The 19,173-nt window shown below is 41.7% G+C and overlaps 1 protein-coding gene across 6 annotated transcripts in view; it reads left to right on the top strand.

Moving 5' to 3' along the window:
• Positions 1-18,688, top strand: part of DCP2 (decapping mRNA 2) — a 35,642-nt gene extending 16,954 nt beyond the window's left edge. The window contains exons 5-11 of one of the 6 annotated variants that reach the window (XM_021381001.1): positions 460-612; positions 2,867-2,979; positions 3,087-3,194; positions 3,920-4,043; positions 4,559-4,666; positions 12,211-12,262; positions 13,068-18,688. In XM_021381001.1, the coding sequence (XP_021236676.1) occupies positions 460-612; positions 2,867-2,979; positions 3,087-3,194; positions 3,920-4,043; positions 4,559-4,666; positions 12,211-12,262; positions 13,068-13,231 (822 nt within the window). In that variant the 3' untranslated portion in view covers positions 13,232-18,688. Of the gene's footprint in view, positions 1-459; positions 613-2,866; positions 2,980-3,086; positions 3,195-3,919; positions 4,044-4,558; positions 4,667-12,210; positions 12,263-13,064 lie in introns of all 6 variants that reach the window. The other 5 variants (XM_021381000.1, XM_021381003.1, XM_021381002.1 and 2 more) reach the window with 5 other exon arrangements.

Genomic DNA, 19,173 nt, shown 5'->3' with positions numbered 1-19,173 from the left:
TATGGATGTCAGAAGTAATACATATGTAGTGGGTAGAAGGTTCATTAGAAAGATCATTGGATGAGAGAAAAAACTGAGCTGCAAGTAAAGTTTGCTAGAATTTGAAGACTTCTTTACACCCAGAATAGCAGGTGCTGTGAATAAGACTTGAATGCATGAAGCAGCGTGGAGAAGCAGCTGGAGACTTCCCATCCATAACAATAAATAGCTATGTGAAAGTGTAATAGAGTTGTTGCAACTTTTTATTACTGGTCTATTTGTCTAAGGGAAATGTAAACCAGATAGGATCTTAGATACATTTTCATTACTGATCATGTACCTGTGTGTCTAGTGGTTCTCCCCTCCTCAGTGGCCTACTCTCATTAATAGGTCTGAAAAGTAGTTATCTTGCTTTGTGGTGGCAGATTCTAAAAGGATAAATTTGAATATATATACTGATCTAATTTTTGTGCTTCTCAGGTGTTTGAAGAAACTGGGTTTGACATAAAAGATTATATCTGTAAAGAAGAATACATTGAGCTGCGAATTAACGACCAGCTAGCACGATTGTACATCATTCCGGGAGTTCCCAAGAACACAAAATTCAATCCCAAAACTAGAAGGGAAATTCGGGTATGTGTTAACTTGTTTAGTTCTGCAGGTACCTTGTTGTGGAGTTTCATTTTTAAAATTCACGATCTGTAAAATAATAAACCTACCATGCATGATGGATACTTGAACTACTAGTAAAAAATAGTTTCGTCACTGTAGCCTTGCCTACTTGCTGCAACTCTAATGGCAAGTTTGATTCTTGACAATCTCTCATGTCTTTATTTGTTGTGAAGTGCATGCAGTCAGACTGGAGTGCTTATCTTTCTTAAGCAGTGTATATGCTAATCGTTCCATTTTATTCCAACTTGTGGCTGTATAAGTAACCATATATTCTTCTGAGGATGTATTTATAAATTGATATACAAAACCTTACATATTCAAAGGGAAAGCTTGTCTTCTCTTTCATGGTTAATACTGTCCAGACTTAAAGAATAATGCATTTTAAGGAGGTGGTTGGGAAGGGGAAGCAAAATCAGGAACTGTCTATACTTGATATGTGCACATTTTTAGAAGGTTTTGTGAAGAGGAGATGCAAAGACTAGAGTAGTAGACTTGTTGGATATTTTGTTCCTGTTGGTAATGCACACCATCTTTGATGTTTCAATATATTCTTGTATTGTAACTTAGTTTAAAACAGCTATTTTCATGAAGATGGTACTGCTGAACAGGGCATCTGGCTTTCTAAATATGAAAAGGTACTAATAGTTGACCACACAGGAGTCTCTTTGTAATTTTTTTTTTTCAAAAGCGATTCAACACTGAACTTCAGTAATACCACATCAGTTGCAAGTAAAAGAGGATGAACAGCAAGGCTCTTTTAAATATACAGTAAATACCCTTCACACTATCTTTTCTTCACTCCCACACAGATGGTCACTGATCTGTATAGTTCCTACAGTAATAGATTTTTGTCTTCCCAGTGAAGTATATTCTTCATTTGATCTAATTTAACCACACATACCATTTTAGTATTGCCTGCAGAGTTGTATTGGAAAACCCTTTCATTTTATAACTTTCCATAATATTCATCTTACCTGGATCTGGGATTTTGCTGCTAAATTCTGTCGTGGAAAAGTTCATGTAGGGTCTCATATAATATGCATATTCAAAAATTCCTGATTTCTCCCACTCTTTGCAAAATGTAGAATGTAGAGTTTTAATTGTTAAAACTATAATGTAAAAATTCTAATGTGAATTTATCCTTGTTTTTTTAATTCTATAACAAAATTTGAAACTTATTCTGCAAAGTAAATTCCCTTGCTTCTGATATTTTTTTTAAGCTTTTATTGGTGGTCTGGTTTTAATAGCATTTTAAATAAAAGCAGCAAATTTATTAGCGGCTTTGAAAATTGTTTAAAACCTCTCCTATTTTATGACATTCATTGTGCAGTGGTTTTTTTTGTTTGCTTGTTTTTGTGAAATGCTTATTCAGGATTTAGTTGCTGGATAGTGCAATTCAAGTTTTAGGTGTATCTTGTAAGTATGAGACGTACAGTCCATTACTCCACAGTTGCAGTCAGAGAAACAATTTGATCATTAAATAACATTTTGTGGAAAGTGCTGTTGCAATCTCTTGAAGTCTTTCTCATTTTTTTAATTAGGAATATCTTGTTGTTTAAGCTGGCAGATGGCTCAGCACTGCAGTCATTTGCTCACTCCTCCCTGACTTCCCAGTGTGATGGGAGAGAGAATCAAAAGGAAAAAAAAACACAGTAGAGCTTGTTGGTTGGGAGAAAACTATTTACTAAGAGAAAAGGAAAAGGATAATAATTATGACAAAAAATATATATATGCGATATATTTGTATGTATATGAAATACATATGTTTCATATATATATGTGAATGCATATAACCAATGACACCCAAGCAATTGCTCACCACCTCCAACTGATGCCCATCGAGCACTCCTAGCAGCACAAGAGAGCTAGGTGAACTCTCACCCCCTTCAAAACTCCTTCACATGATGTCATATGGTATGGAATATCCCTTTGGCTAGTTTAAGTCAGCTGTCCTAATTCTGTTTCCTCCCAGCTCCTTGGGCCTTTTGCAGGAAATGGCTTGGTTCCCTACAACACTGCTTAGCAGCAGCTATAGACATCAGTGTGTTATCAACATTGTTTTTCTCCTAGAACCAAAACAAGGCATTATACCAGGCACACTGAAGAAAATAATTCCATCCCAGATGAAGCTAAGAATAATATGCTTGATACGCGTTTGTAACATTCTCTGAGGCTATAGCGGTGGGTATTTTGATATTTTTTCTTGTTTTTCTAGAACATTGAGTGGTTTTCCATCGATAAATTACCATGCCACAGAAATGACATGACCCCCAAGTCCAAGCTAGGTTTGGCACCTAACAAATTTTTTATGGCCATTCCTTTTATCAGGTATGTTCAAGATGAGGTAAATGCTAGGTCAGTGCCTTTTGGAAAACTTTCATTTCTTTAGATTTGTTGTAGTAAGTATACCTTGTTGAACTTCTGCTTGCTTACAGGCCATTGAGGGAATGGATTTCCCGAAGGATTGGAGGGGATTCCTCAGATAGTGACAGATTTTCACCTACAGGGAGCACACCCTCTAAGCCCAACTTGGAAAAAGCTAGGTAAGAACCAGGTCAGTTTAGCATCTCCATATCCTTCTGTAAAATGTTGATCATACAAAGCTGATTGTCTTTTCTCTGAGGAATCTATTCCAGTAATAGAGTGGACTAATTAAAAATAAGTAATAATTAAGGGGTTTATCTCAGAGGCCTGTAAACAGGATTAAAAGTTAATAGTATCATTTAATGCTTTTTGGTAAATTTCTGAAGTGTTCCAGAAATGAGACAATTCCTTGAGTCCTGTCTGAAGGAGTAAAAAAAAAAAAACCACGTGAAAACAAACAAAAATAGTACAGAAAAGGCTCTGTAAAGACTTAGTAGTGTTTTAAAGTAACATCAGATGTAGGTAACTAGATAAAACCAATGTGAATCAGTAGAGGGGGAAACAAGTGCTACTGGTTTCTGATTCAGCTAGGATAAAAGTGATAGAACAAACTTTTAAACCCTGGACTCGCAAAAATAAGACTTCAGTAACTTGGATGAGGTCAGCAACACAATGCATTATGAATGATAATGTGGGCTTAGCCTGCTGCTGATGTTGAACTTGGTCTTCCTATCTGCAGCCAAAACAAAGCTGCATGAGTGAAGTGATTGGTATTGCATTTTCCACACTAGATTACTTAAGCTTGTCTTCCAGGTTGTTGTCAAAAGCAGAAAAATCATTGTATTTCTGTTCTGCAATGAATAGACTTTAAGATGTGTTGTAAAGTCTTGTTTTCATGTACTAGATCCAGACTTCGTAGTAGTCAGCAGCTGTTCACAGATGGCTCTTCCGGAGAGCAGTGGATGAAGCAAAAGCAGCAACAAAAGCCATATAATCATCCTGACATGTCTGAAGTGTTAAAAACAAAGGTAGGCTGTTCCTTAGTCAAACATGTGCATTTGGACTTAATTAAAATAGATGTCTTTTTTCTTAAGTGTTCCTCCTTGGAACTAAAATATTGAGTTTTATGAACATAGCATACAAAATCAAAACATGTTTTAAAAAAAAAAAGCAACCGCAAACAAAATATGCAGGGATTTTTCAGATTTAGTTTATTTGCTTGGTACTGATGTTAGAGGTGACAGATATCAGGTGGTAGTTGCGTTACATCATATGTAGACAGCAGTTACTTTTCACCATTGTGGTGTCTTTCACAAACAATTTTGAAATACTTTGGGTATCACTAGTATGCATGTTGTCGTTGTTCAAGAGACTAAGTAGCTAATGACTGTAAATTGTGTGCATGTTTGGATAATTCCAGTGTATTTCAATTTATCTAAAAATCATTCAGATGTTTTGGGGCTATTTGGAGGAAAGTAGGAAGTGTCAATAATGTCTTATGCTGCCATTTAAACTCTCGACTACCTTTTGGATATAATGGCAGAGTCAGAGCTTGAAGGGCAATGGCAGAAAGCAGAATCAAGACACTCCTGCCCAAAAGAAGAGAACAAATGGAGTCCACAGTCAACCAGCCAAGCAAAACCATGCCTTGGTAAGAAAAATGCAGTGGCTATCTCATTAACAGCAATGCTTAATACATGCCCAGGTGGATGTCCTGCTAAGAGAAAGTGGAGTGTGTATCTTAGATCATAGAATGGCTTGGGACAGCCATTCTAATCAGGGACCACCCAGTTCCAACCTCCTGCCATAGGCAGGATTGCCACCTACCGGATTAGGCAGCCCAGGGCCACATCCCACCTGGCCTTGAAGACCTCCAGGAATGGGGCACCTGCAGCTTTTCTGGTCAGCCTATGCCAGTGCCTCACCACCTTCTGAGTAAAGAATTTCCCTTGATTGCTGAGGTTAGCTGGTTGGCGCTGTCCCCAGCCAGAACCGCAGCGACTGAAGCGGGGTACAGGGGGGTTTGGGGATCGATTCCTTTACGCGGGGACCCCCGAACTAACGGAGCGGCCCGGCAGCTCTTGCGAGAGCCCTGCATCCACGCCCCTTGCCTTATAAAAAAGCTCAGGGAGGTGTGACCTGGGGCGAAGCGGGGGAGTTCGAGTGCATGTACCACAAAGGCCGTTCAAACGCGCTGAAACAGTAAGCCACTCGTTCACGTGACTACACAGTGAGGAGGCCTGTTGTATCATTGTATTGGATGTGAGGAGGCCTGTTATATCACTGTATTGGGAGTGGTTAGTGCAGGGGCACCTGGTAACGTGGTCAGGGTGGAGCCGGCGCTATTGGCAACCAAGAGGACTGGACCAGTTGCACCTCATTAAGGTTGCCCTTGACCATGCTAGGGTCGGCTGGTTTGCCATGGCTGCCCCCTGGCGGAAGGCTATTTCTAGGAAAAATGCGGGGACCCAGACTGAGGTCCCACGCACGGATAAAAGGATGGCTGCTGCCAAGAAAAATGAGGAGACCCAGATGGAGGTCCCACAGCAACATGTTAGTACTCAGGTTTTTGGCTGCGGTGAGTGCTTGAGCTTGGCCCTTGCAGTGCAGGGTGATGGAGAAAGCGTGTGTGTCAGATGCGACCAGCTAAATGATTTACTTAGCCTGGTGGCTGATCTGAAGGAAGAAGTGGAGAGGCTGAGGAGTATTAGGGAGTGTGAGTAGGAGATTGATCGGTGGTGCCAGTCCCTGCCATCCCTGAGATCGAGGCAGCCAGCTGCAGCCCTGCACAAAGTATGTCACCCCCTACCGCCTTGCAAACAGGTAACAGGGGGGAACCAGCAGGCAGGCAGTGTTCCTGCTGCAGTGATCCCCCTGTCCTCTCCCCCACCTAACAATGGTGATGAACTGGGGGGCAGGGGGCAATGGCAAAAGGTCCCTGCTCGGCTGTGCAGGCGCACCTGCCTGGTGATTCCCCTCCCTCCTCAGCTGCCCCTGCAGAACAGGTACAGTGCTCTGCGGGAACAGCTGGACAGTGGTGGAGATGATGGTTCTCCCCACTTGGAGGTGTCTCCAAAGCCCAGCAGGACTACCCCTAACATTAAAACATCCTCAGCAAAGAACAAAAGATGGGTCGTTGTTGTTGGTGACTCGGTGCTGAAGGGAGTGGAAGGCCCAAGATGTAGACCTGACCCTCTACACAGGGAAGTCTGCTGCCTCCCGGGAGCCTGGGTTAAAGATGTAAGGAAGAAACTTCCATCCCTAGTACGGCCCTCAGATTATTATCCTCTGTTGTTGTTTCAGGTAGGCAGAGATGAAATAGAAAGAACCTCCCTTAGAACCATGAAGAAGGACTTCAGAGCCTTAGGGCATCTGGTCAAGGGTTCGGGAGCACAAGTTGTGTTCTCCTCTATCCCTCCAATTATAGGGAATAATAAGAGACTAAACATGATGGGTCAACAGATTAATATCTGGCTCCAAGCCTGGTGTGCCCGGCAGGGGTTTGGGTTTTTCGACCTTGGCTCGATGTACACGAGACCAGGCCTGCTGGCATCTGATAGGAATAGCTTATCCCACTGGTGGAAAGGGGTTTTACGGTGGGAATTGGGAAGGTTCATTGAAAGGGCTTTAAACTAGGTATGAAGGGGGGTGGGGGTGAAACCAGGGTCACTGGTAAGAACCCTGTATGTAATGAGCCACTACTTCTGGGAGGGGCTTGTGCTAGTAAGATCCCACAGTCTTGTGGGAGGAATGAGGAGGACAACGCACCCTTTTGTAGGAAGAACACAAGGAATGCTGTGAGGTTGGTGGCTTTGATAACACGTGAGCATGGACAAGATGGTATTGGGGCTTTAGGAAGCAGTGGGGGAGAACTTCAGATTTCTTCTGGAAGTTTGAGGGAGGGCCCCTCTAGAAAGGTAGTGTGCCAGAAAGCCCAGCTGAAGTGCCTTTACACTAATGCACGCAGCATGGGAAATAAGCAGGAGGAACTGGAAACCGTGATGTGCTTGGAAAATTATGATCTGGTTGCTATCACGGAAACGTGGTGGGACGAATCCCACGATTGGAATACTCTGATTGAGGGCTACAGGCTCTTCAGAAGGGACAGACAGGGCAGGAAGGGAGGGGGAGTTGCCCTCTACGTTAGGAAGTGGATAGATTGTGAAGAGCTGTGTCTGAGTAACAGCCATGACCAGGTTGAGAGCTTATGGGTTAAAATCAGCGATCGGTCCAGTAAAGGAGATCTAGTGGTTGGGGTCTGTTACAGGCCACCTGATTAGGGGGAGCCTGTGGACAAGGCCTTCTTGCTCCAGCTGCAGGAGGTGTCGCGTTCGCGGGCTCTTGTCCCGATGGGGGATTTCAACCACCTGGATATCTGCTGGGATAGCGGCAAGGCGGGCGGCAGACGGTCCAGCAGATTCCTGGAGTCTGTTGAGGATAACTTCCTTGTCCAGGTATTAGATGGACCAACCCGAGGTGAAACCTTACTGGACCTGGTGCTCACCAACGTGGAGGAGAGCATTAGAGGGGTTAAGATTGGAGGCAGCCTGGGCTGTAGTGATCATGCCCTGGTGGAGTTTGTGATCTAGAGGAATGCAGGCCTGGCAAAGAGTAAAGTCAGGACCCTGAACTTCAGGAGTGCAAAATTCTGGCTGCTCAAGGAACTGCTGGGTGGGATCCCCTGGGAAACTGTCCTTAAGGGCATAGGAACAGCACAGAGCTGGCAGCTCTTTAAGGACACCCTCCTGAGAGCCCAAGAGCTCTCCATTCCCCAGCAAAAGAAATCAAGCAGAGGAGGCAGGTGACCGGCATGACTGAGCAAGGACCTGCAGCTTCAACTGAGGGAAAAAAGAGAAATGTACAGGAAGTGGAAGCAGGGTTGTGTAGCCTGGGAGGAATATAGGGCTGTTGTCCGCATGTGTAGAGATAGGATCAGGAAAGCCAAGGCGCAGGTAGAGCTGAACTTGGCTAGGGATGTGAAAAATAACGAGAAGGGGTTCTACAGGTACATAGGCAAGAGAAGACAAGTCAAGGAGAGTGTTCCCCCTCTGGTAAATGAGGATGAAGAATTGGCTTCCTCAGACGTGGAAAAAGCTGAGGTGCTTAATAAGTGCTTTGCCTCGGTCTTCACTAGTGGTCAAGCTCCCCGTGTCTGCCAGGACCCTGATCCTTGAGGTGTGGGTGAGAGGAGCAGATTTTGCCCCACTGTAACAGTGGAACAAGTTCGAGACCTCCTCTTGAAACTGAATGTGTGGAAGTCCATGGGGCCAGATGACATCCATCCTGGGGTTCTGAGAGAGGTGGCTGATGTGGTTGCCGAGCCGTTCTCCATCATATTTGAAAAATCATGGCTGTCCGGTGAAGTCCCCGGTGACTGGAGAAAGGGAAACATTACTCCCATTTTTAAGAAAGGGAGAAAGGATGACCCGGAGAACTACAGGCTGGTGAGCCTCACCTCTGTGCCTGGGAAGATCATGGAGCAGATCCTCCTAGAAGACATGTTAAGGCACATACGTGACAAGGAGGTGATCCGAGACAGCCAGCACGGCTTCACCAAGGGCAGATCTTGCCTGACCAATCTGGTGGCCTTCTACGATGAAGTGACGGCATCGGTGGATGGGAGGAGGGCGATGGATGTCATCTACTTGGACTTCTCCAAAGCCTTTGACAGGGTCCCTCATCACATCCTTCTCTCCAAATTGGAGAGGTATGGATTTGAAGGATGGACTGTTCGATGGATTAAGAACTGGTTGGCTGGTTGCAGCCAAAGGGTTGTGATTAATGGTTCTATGTCAGGGTGGAAGCCAGTCACGAGTGGTGTCCCCCAAGGCTCAGTCCTGGGACCGGTGCTCTTCAATGTCTTTATCAATGACACAGATGATGGAATTGAGTGTACCCTCAGCAAGTTTGCAGATGACACCAAGCTGAGCGGTGCAGTCGATACATTGGAAGGAAGGGAAGCCATCCAGAGGGACCTGGACAGGCTGGACAAGTGGGCCCACGAGAACCTAATGAGGTTCAACAAGGCCAGGTGCAGGGTGCTGCACATGGGCCTGGGCAATCCCAGGTATTTATACAACCTGGGGGAAGAAGTACTTGAAAGCAGCCCTGTGGAGAGGGACTTGGGGGTCCTGGTAGACGAGAAGCTGGGCATGAGCCAGTAGTGTGCGCTGGCAGCCCTGAGGGCCAACTATGTTCTGGGCTGCATTAAAAGAGCAGTGGTCAGCAGGGAGAGGGAGGTGGTGGTCCCCCTCTACTCGGCTCTTTGGGGCTCTACAGAGGCCCCATCTGGAGTACTGTGTCCAGGCCTGGGGCCCCCAGCACAAGAAGGACGTGGAGCTCTTGGAACGAGTGCAGAGGAGGGCGACCAAGATGATCAGAGGGCTGGAGCACCTCTCCTATGAGGAAAGGTTGAGGGAACTGGGCTTGTTTAGTTTGGAGAAGAGAAGGCTCCGGGGAGACCTCATTGTGGCCTTCCAATAATTGAAGGGAGCATATAAACAGGAGGGGGATCGATTGTTTGTGAGGGTAGATAGCGGTAGGACAAGGGGGAATGGTTTTAAGCTGAGACAGGGGAGGTTTAGGTTAGGTATTAGGAGGAAGTTTTTCCACACAGAGGGTGGTGACGCACTGGTACAGGTTGCCCAGGGAGGTTGTGGATGCCCCGTCCCTGGAGGCATTCAAGGCCAGACTGGACGTGGCTCTGGGCAGCCTGGTCTAGTGGTTGGCGACCCTGCACTCAGCAGGGGGGTTGAGACTTGATGATCTTTGAGGTCCTTTTCAACCCAAGCCATTCTATGATTCTATGTAGATTAGATAATTTTAAAAACCATTCCCCCTTGTCCTGTCAGTATCAGACCACATATAGAGTCTGTCTCCCTCCTGCTTATAAGCTCCCCTCGTGTACTAGAAGGTCACAGTGACGTCCCCGTGGAGCCTTGTCTTCTCCAAGCTAAACAAGCTAACTCCCTTAGCCTTTAGTCATAGGAGAGCTGTTCCAGCCCTCTGACCATCTTTGTGGCCCTCCTCTGGACCCACTCTCAACAGCTTTGTGTCTTGAGCTTAACACCTCAGGCCTGGATGCAATAATCCGTGTGAGACCTCATGATGGCAGAGGGGGACAATCACCTCCCTCTCCCTGCTGGCCACTCCTCTTGGCCACTGCCCAGGATACAGTCCTTTTGCACTACAAGTACACCCTTCTGACTTGTGTCCTCTGCAGAGCTGATGTCAAGGAGTCCTTCTCCCAGTCTGTACTCATGTCTGGGACTGTCCTGACCCAAGTGCAGCACCCTGCCCATGAACTTCTTGAACCTCATTGGGTTGCATGGGCCCCCTGCCTACCCTGTCCAGAGCTCTCTGGACGGCATCCCTTCCTTCTGCTATATTAACTGCACTGCTCATCTTGATGTCATGAGCAAATTTGCTGAGGGTGCACTCAAACCTCCTCTCTGTGTCATTTATAATGATGTTAAAGAGCTCTGGTTTGTAGAAATAAGGCATTTCCTACCTTATAAGCATATGTATCTTCAGATAATGCATCCTTCCTTTGGAGTTTGCATTTTGGAAGCCAAGCTTATTTTAGCTGTTGAAAAAATCAGCCATTTCAGTAGACAATCCTTCTGCAGCTTTCCTGGTTTCAGTATGTCATAGTTTCTTACATGCTTATGTTTTACCCATTATTGTAAAAACAAGTTTTGATATGCAACAATTAGATACAAAGTGTGAATGCATACATTTACTATTTTCCTCCTCAGTAGCAATAATGCTGACATACAGACTTGCCTTGCGTACCATAATCTCATATAATTTTTAATTAAATTGCGGTATGACTTCTTTGGTTTGTTACTTTTTCCATGCAGTAGTAACTAACTGTACTTGTCCCCAAAGTTTTGATGGCTAGGAGAAGACACTGAGTTATCTGCTGTACGTTATGTCTTTGAAATTCTTCCCCCCCCTGTTCTTTCTCACTCAAATTCTGCATTGTTGGTTCTTATGCAGCAGTGAGCCCCAGTTCTCCATTCAGCTCAGCTGGCTTTAGTTTCTCTTGATTATTGGCTTTAGATTCTTCTCATTCTGGTTGTTAACTTCTTTCTGATTTTCTTGTAAAAAATGGAAACACAATAACCTCCTTCATTCTGTGAAGTCCTTTTCATAGTAAGAAATGGTTAGTTGCTTTTGGGTCTGAGAGCAGAAGAATGGAAAATCAAAGAATCGACTGTAGAAATTTGGCTGCGTAAGAGGAAAAAAAAGGTGAAGCTCTAGAATCTTGATGGGAACAAGTGGAAGTGTTAATACTCTGAAGTCACAGTGCAGGTTCTTTACAGACTTTGCTAAATACTTCTGTGGTGTTTCATTTCCATTTCCATGATTGTTAATCTTTTTAAATTTAAACACTTTGTGTCCCAGTGATAATTTTCTAGTCAAATTTACAGGCCTGCTACTCTTAAATTTACATACTGCAAAGAGCCATTCTTTTCTCTGTGTTTGTATACTTACAGCTGCATATCTAGGGCTGACAAATCGTCCCTGTAGAATTCTAAGTTTGTGTCTCTAATGCATGATAATCTAATTGGCACTAGTTGCCTGCTTGCAAATTCACTCCTCTTGGTTTTTGGGACAAAGAATAGGCTTACGTATCTGCAACTTCAAGTCCACACCATCATACTTCAAGACCTGGCTTATAATATTTTGAAAACAAATATTTTTTTTCTTAAAAGCTACATTTTAAAAATGGTTGGTTGATAGTTTCTAGGTTAGGATTTCTAGATTATTAAGAGAAAATAATTTTACTCAAGAGTGGTGAGGCACTGGCACAGGCTGCCCAGAGAAGCTGTGGATGCCCCATCCCTGGAGGTGTTCAAGGCCAGGCTGGATGGAGCCAGGGGCAGCTTGAGCTGGTGGGTGGCAGTCCTGCCCACAGCAGGGGGTTGGAACTGGGTAGGCTTTAAGGTCCTTTCTAATCAAAGCCACACTATGAAGGTTGCAGTGTTTCTGAAAGACTTATGGCTTGGTATTACTTAGGTAACATCACAGAATTTATCCTGAGTTGTAAGTAGCACAACTTGCAGAGGAAGCATGTCAAAGCAAAAATAACAGGCATGCTTTCTAGCTGACACTTAAGCTGTTCTCTCAAGAAATATAATGCTATGTTTTCTTAATTAAGTGTAATGTGTTTTTGTTCTCATAAACCAGAAATGTGAAAAAAAGCTTAATCCAAGAAAACTTCAAGATAATTTTGAAACAGGTAAGTACATTCTGAATTTCCATCCAAAGTCATAGAACCACTGAAGTTGTAAAAGACTCTTAAGATCATTGTGTCCAAACACCAGAAGTCCACAACGAATCTGTGTCCCTAAGTGCTATGTTCATACATCTCCAAGGCTGAATACCTCCAGGGATTCATGCACTGAAGTCATGCATTGAAGGCTGAAATCACCCTACTTAATATTTGTGGGATTCTTTCCTCGTATGCTAGTCTACCAAGTGTTATTTTCTAAGGAAGTCCAACTTCTTTTTCATTTGGTTAACTTACTATGATAAATCATGTTGGTTTTGCAGTTCTCCTTAATTATGAAAATTGTCAGACTACATCATGTTGGTGGGTGAAAAGTACCTAAAAACTGGTTTACAAAAATAGCATTTCAGCTAACAGAATGTTGGTGATTAAGTAAGTGTTGGTTCAAGGCTTTCTGTAACTGGGGTACTCTGAAGTGTTTATGCAGTTTTTTATTGCCTGCCTAGAAAGTAGGATTGCATTTATTTCGTCCTTATCAAGTTACACAGTGCAAAACAGCAACGTCTGGGGAAAAACTCCAAAAATAAAAAAAATTTAAATAGTCTTCAAATCACTGTGACTTTTAAGATTTGTTCTGGCTGTTAGATTTGTAAGTATGGCTTTTTGGTCATAAGCAGAAAGAGACAAGTCGGACAGTGATTTTTCCATAAATATTCATTGGATATAATTTCAGGTATGGCTTTGTATTGTCAACAGTTTTCTTACGGATGACGAGACATTTAAAATTGATTAAATGTTTTTTCTCTTTAAGTAGATGCAGCGTATGAAATCTGCTGTTCTGGTGAAGACCCACTGCAGGAACATGTAGAGGGGCACTCTGTGGCATGCAATGGCAATTACAAATTTGCTTTCTCATCTAGAGCTTTCTTGAGTTTCAAGTTTGACCACAATGCCATAATGAAATGTTTTGACCTCTGACAGCAAATCATTTATGAACAAAGATCAGACTTGCCTGTTGCAATTGAGGGGTTTCTTATCTAGCCTTACTCTTTCTCAGGAGTTTTTTTTTTATTATTGTTGTTGAATTTTTGTTGTTGTTCATTTGTTTTTAAATGCAATGCAGGGACTGACTGGTGATTTGGAAGGGTTTGTTCTCTTTGCAGTTTTGGAGTGGCATAGTCAAGTGTTGCACTTTAAATGCAGTATAGCCTTTGTCCACAAAAGTACCTTTCCAATGCTCAGTTCACTTGTTCCTAGCCATGCATTAGAGGGCATTCTTTTTCCTCATTTTATTAACTTGTGTGTTTTTCAGATTGTCATTGACATTGACATTTTTTTGTACTGCTGGAGTATACCAGTGTGTTAGACTTCTAACTGCTCTGATGTAAATTATTGGACTTGTTAGTCATTATTTTATAGTGCATTGCAATATTATGGCAGCAGCAATGAAACTGGTTCTCAGAGGACTCCTGTCTGTCCTGGTAATTTTGAAACTGGACATTGCACATTTCAAACCTAGCCTCAGCTTATTATCCTTTCTTTTTCCTGATTGTTTACCCACTGTACTTCCCTCCTTCACACTGAAAGTGAATTTGTTTTGGCTGGCAACTGGTAGTATATGGGTCAAATTATAGCATTTTTACTTCTTGGATACCTACTCTGCCTCTGTTTCTGGCAAGGATACACAGACTGAGTAGAATCTAGCCATTCAGAGTGTCTAGCTTCAACTCTTATGCACTGACCCGAGCTGGGTAAAAAGAAGTTAAAAAGTTCTGCATTCTCAGTTGTAGCTGCTTTCAAAAAAGAAAAGCTCAAACTTGTTTGTGGGAGGTTTCTTGTGTAGAATTTATACTGAATGTAAATACGCCTCTACATCTTGCCAGGAGGAAAGAAGGTGCATGGATAATAGAATCATTGTGTAACACTAAATGGCTTAATCAGGCTTGCAATAACTATTCTAAGGATGTCCAGTATTGTATTCCATGCTGTAATCGACAGTTCTTTCCTTTAGTTTATGCTCTGTATATGTATGTATGTGTGTGTATATATATATATACATACATATATATAGTAGTATCGAATTGCACTTGCAGTTAGCATTTTAATGATGTAGCCACAGTCATTTTCAGCTACAACACTTTCTTAGTAAAAATACCAAACACACAAACTAAAAAAAACAGTAACAGTTGAGGTGATAAACTGTTAAGTGTTAAATCACCTTCATGATTCACGTTAGTGTTCTGAACACAAGCTTTGCAGCTGAGAGAAACACACTGAACTTATTTGATATAGCAGCTTGTGTTATCAGGCACAATCAAGTTCCAGATTTAAAAATGGACTTCTATGTAAAATTAAGATGTGTGATTAGTAACTTTCACGTTGAACAAACTAGGCCCTCCTCTCTCACTCAGAGCGTATGCTCATGCACTGAGTCTTTATGCAACTCATGTGGCATCCAAAAACACAATCCTGGTCTTCCTTTAACTGCCCTAATTAATCTATTACCCAGTGTTTTTCCTCAGAAATAGCGTTAGAATCTGGTTTGTTTCATCTGCTTGATGCCAGGTGATTTGGGACTCTAATGCTGTAATACTTCTGGTGATAGGAATCGCGGATATTTCTATCAGTTAACAGGAGAAACAGACTGCAGCATTTCTTCCTTCTAGAGGACAAGAGTCCTGAGGGCCTTGTTTTTCAAGACCAAATCATGAAATATCTCAGTCTAGCTTTGTCTCACCTAGTTTTAAAAAATTAAAAAAAAAAAAAAAATCCAAAGGCTGTTCAAAACATTAAGTTGATAAGTACAGTAACTGAGTAGGTGGGATAATGCTGGAGGTGGTTACTCAGCTTCAGGTGAAAGTAATCCTTAGTTATGTCTCTAGTGCAAGTAGTTGATTTCCCAGCAAAAGTGCCTTTACTCATGGTGAGGCAGAAGTTTGTATTCGTATCTTGAAGCTGCTGCTGCTGCCTGTGGAGTTTCTAAGACACTCCTAGGGCATGATTCAGTATCGGGCTGTGGAAATCTGTAATAAGTAGGTTGTTTTTTTTTTTAATAAAAAAAAAGTTATTTCATGTAGTGCTCTGTGAAATAAGGGGAATGTTGATGAAACCGTGAACTTGGAACTTCTGTCACAGACAGAGGAAGTCTTTAAAATGAAGCAAGTGTGTCCTATGGATAGGAGTTGCTGGGTGCTTTCTATTCACTGGGTCATTTTTCTGTTCCTAGTGAAAGCCTGGCTCAGTGTAAGAGAGACTGATTGCTTCATTAAGCAGCCCAAAGTGGGGCTTGTACACGTTATGATTTTAGTACAACTAGCCTTAATGTGAGTTGCAAATAAATGTGATAAATATGCAATAACTTTTACTTCTTTGTATAAGGGTACTGTTCCTTGTAGTAGTATTGCTTTCTGCTTCCTAAGTAAGGTTGCTAAAACAATGTGAGTGTGGTGGCATGTGACCTACTTTATGACTTCCATCATGCCCTGCACTGTGAGCATTTTGGATTGTTTACTGTTAGTTCATGTTCTTATTTCACCATCATTTTATAGTTAAATATATTTCCAAGTTTAGAAGTATACAGTTTACACTCTTTTCTGTTAAACAATGAAGAAATACCAAGTGAGAGATTTTAATTCCATGAGTTTTTATTTTTGGGAGCTCGACACAGGGAAGTAAATAACTGTTTGCATGTCAGACTTAACAGGTGATGTTAAGATGCTCATTAAAGCAAGCCAGAATGCTCCCCTGGAAGAGGTCACTCAGAGTGTGGATTGATTATTGAAATTAAAGAAGGTATGGAATGTCCAAATTTTAACACAAAACCAACAAATATCTCAGTACTGGGAATCTAGTACTACTTTGCCATTTCTAGTACTACATAAACTCTCTGTCTTGGTGGAGTTTTATAGCATCTCTCCACCACACAGAATACCTTGAACTTTGACTGAAGAGTGATCTGCCTAATTGAATTAAGGGTGTTCTGTGCTGTTACATTAACTTCAGCTCCTTGATGTATATGCATGCTTCTGAAAATACCTGTGTCTTGCGTAGTTTGAAGTCAGGAAATGGTGGTATTGAGAAAAGGGGATATAGCTTTATTTACTGCACAATCAAAGCTTTTAAAAAAATTTTTTTACACAATTTAATTTTAGACCAAACCTGCATAAGTAGTTTGTAACACAATTTTGGGCCTACTTACTTTATGAGGCTTCTGTGCTGTGCTCCAACCTTCCAGATCTAGGTTAGTGAACTGGGAACAACGCTGATTGTGTTTTTCTTCACCTACTTGTGGCTGTTGTTTATGTAACAGTTTCTTTTAAAAACAAGGCAGACTTTGAGTCTGGCTGTTCTAATAGACTTGCTCTCAGATTGGCCTTTTTTTTTTTTTCCAACTCATTGTGTTTACTGACTTGCAGTGTATAGCAGCACTGGTACCATTCTAGTACAAAGAGTCTACATTAGGAATCCAAGCTCTATTGTCCTGCGGTACAAATGGCACTGCTACTCCATAGGTGACTGGCTTCCCAGTTGTTGGAAAACCAGTTTATTCTCAACTACTTTTTTTTTTTGAAAGAAATTCTAAGCAACAGGTTTTTTTTCAGACATAAAATCATGTGCCTTCATCTTTTAAATTAGGAAGTTACACTCTGAACTATTGAGAACTGGTAGAATAGCCTCTTTTGTTGATTTAAAAGCAGATTACTTACAGAAAATTGAGCTTGCAGTGCAGCTGTTGAAGAATCCGGTGCTAATACGTGACTTCATACGAATTTCAGTTTGCTTTTGTTATTATTTCAGCTTTTGAAGCAACCAAAAAATCTATGTGGTAAATTTCTACAAACTGAAGGTGCTTTTACAGTAAATTAGGCTTGGGAATGTCACTACTCTTGCATAGATTTTTGTTCTAATGCGTTTATAGCTATAGTCTAGTTCAAGAATGAAAGAAGTAGGTGAAGTATGAGTATCAGCACTGTTCTTAATACTGTACATATGCACTGATAGATGCAGTAGGATTTGTGCTGTGTGCGCTTTTAACTGTTTCAAGTAGGTTGTGAACGCACAAGCAAGAAAACATAGCAATTTTATTGGCCATGTTCAAGATATCATACAAGATAAAATTACTTGGATTAGTAGGAGTACATTAAAATCAAATGCTTGGGTTCTAACCTGTCTTTTCATTGAAAGTGTTAGGTTAAACTAGACCAACTTACAGATTCCACTTTACTGGAAAACTCATCTTTAAAAAGTTCTCAGCTGTGGAATGCTTCTGGGAAGAAAATGTGTCTTCAGTTCATCTTTCCATCTTGGGGGAGGGGGAGAAACAAGTATGCTTTTAAGTAATGATCAGGAATTTGTTTTCCTGGGATACAAACTGTTTAAAATTGAGTAGGTCCACCCTGAATTTTATGGGAAACACTTGATCAGAACTAACTTGCAATTTCTTTCCATTATGGGTTATACTTCAGTGACCTGAAGAAGATAACTACAACCTATGGGGTGCTGATTTTAAAAGGGGCATCCACAGCTTTTTAAGAATACAGGACCTACAAACTCAGTTGTCTGCGCCACACTTTTTGCTGATAAAAATGTACTTACAAGTTTTTTTTAAGCATGTTTGAGTAAAATTATTCAACTAGGGAGACAAACCATTTATTCCTACTGTTCGGGTACATATTTCTGTTATGCAGGAAAAGTTTGTAAAATTGCATGATTTAAGAGCTCTCAGCAAATACTTCTCAAGCCTACACTTAAAACAGGATCCTTAACGAACTTTACTGTGTCTGCTTGGCACTGCAGTATGTGGAAACAGTACTTCAGTCCTGAGGAGCAGTCCATCTGTTTGCAAGAAACTTTAACATGTGGAAAAAAAAAACAAAACAGACACCACAGAGGAAGGTGGGGGTTTGTTCATTAATTCTAGCATAATGCTGAATCCCTGTGCATGTTCTAGGACATGGGCTGACGCAGATACTGCTGCCTGAAGAAAGCTCTTTTCTGTGCAGTGTTGCATGCCTTGCAGAAAAATGGAGAGCCCATGTTTAATTCTGTGGCTCATACATGATGGGTTATGTCTTCCTCCTGTTTCTTCAAAGCTCAAGAACTTAAATCTGTTTCCCTCTCTGGTATGGAAGTGGCATATCAGTGCTAAGTAGAAAGTACTTACAGCTAGTTGTGGGTTGAACCTATGTAAAGTTACAGATTTTATTCAATTTCCATTATGTTATCTTGAAGAGGGCTTGTATTGGCCAGCTCTTCAATTTTAGTAAATAAAATCTGTATCTATCTGTAACACCGGTTGTACTGATGATTGTGATTTTAATTGTTATTCATGATACAGAAACTGAAGCACACACTTTAAAAAGCAATGACTAAATTGACATTTTCTTCTATAATGTAATTTTTCTCTACCATTAAATGACTTTATGTACAAACTTACTGAAGTGTACTGATTAGAGTGGAATGTAAAGCCTGTGCTGCTGGTACAGCTTATTCTTTCACTGTAGAATGTTTAACATTGCCTTAAACCAGCTAGCAACGCAGGTAATTTGCTAGTATAAACAGCAGTAGTATTTTCAGAGCCAGTTATACAGGTGGATGAGGGGCCCACTGAACATGATGGGAAGAAAAAACTTTTTATAATGTTAGACTAAGCAAGGGGGGTATGTGATGTTCAGTCACTTTTTTTTTTGAAGTATTTGGACTAAAAAATCTGCTCTCATATAACTTTAATAACAAGTAACTGAATGTGGAGAATGTGCCCTTCCATTTGTGCAAAGCATTCCCTGAAGCTGTAGGGGGTGTGTGGTAAGTACTTTTGTTCCTCAGCTCACTTATAGCTGTCCTGGCAGTGTCACACCATCCCCCTCAATGACTTCTCTCAGGGAAGGTGTCTGTGGTGCCCCTCAGCAGAACCTCTGATC

Source organism: Numida meleagris, chromosome Z (genome assembly GCF_002078875.1).
Source record: "Numida meleagris isolate 19003 breed g44 Domestic line chromosome Z, NumMel1.0, whole genome shotgun sequence".
NCBI lineage: Eukaryota > Metazoa > Chordata > Aves > Galliformes > Numididae > Numida > Numida meleagris.
This window is presented reverse-complemented; position numbering and strand designations above follow the sequence as displayed.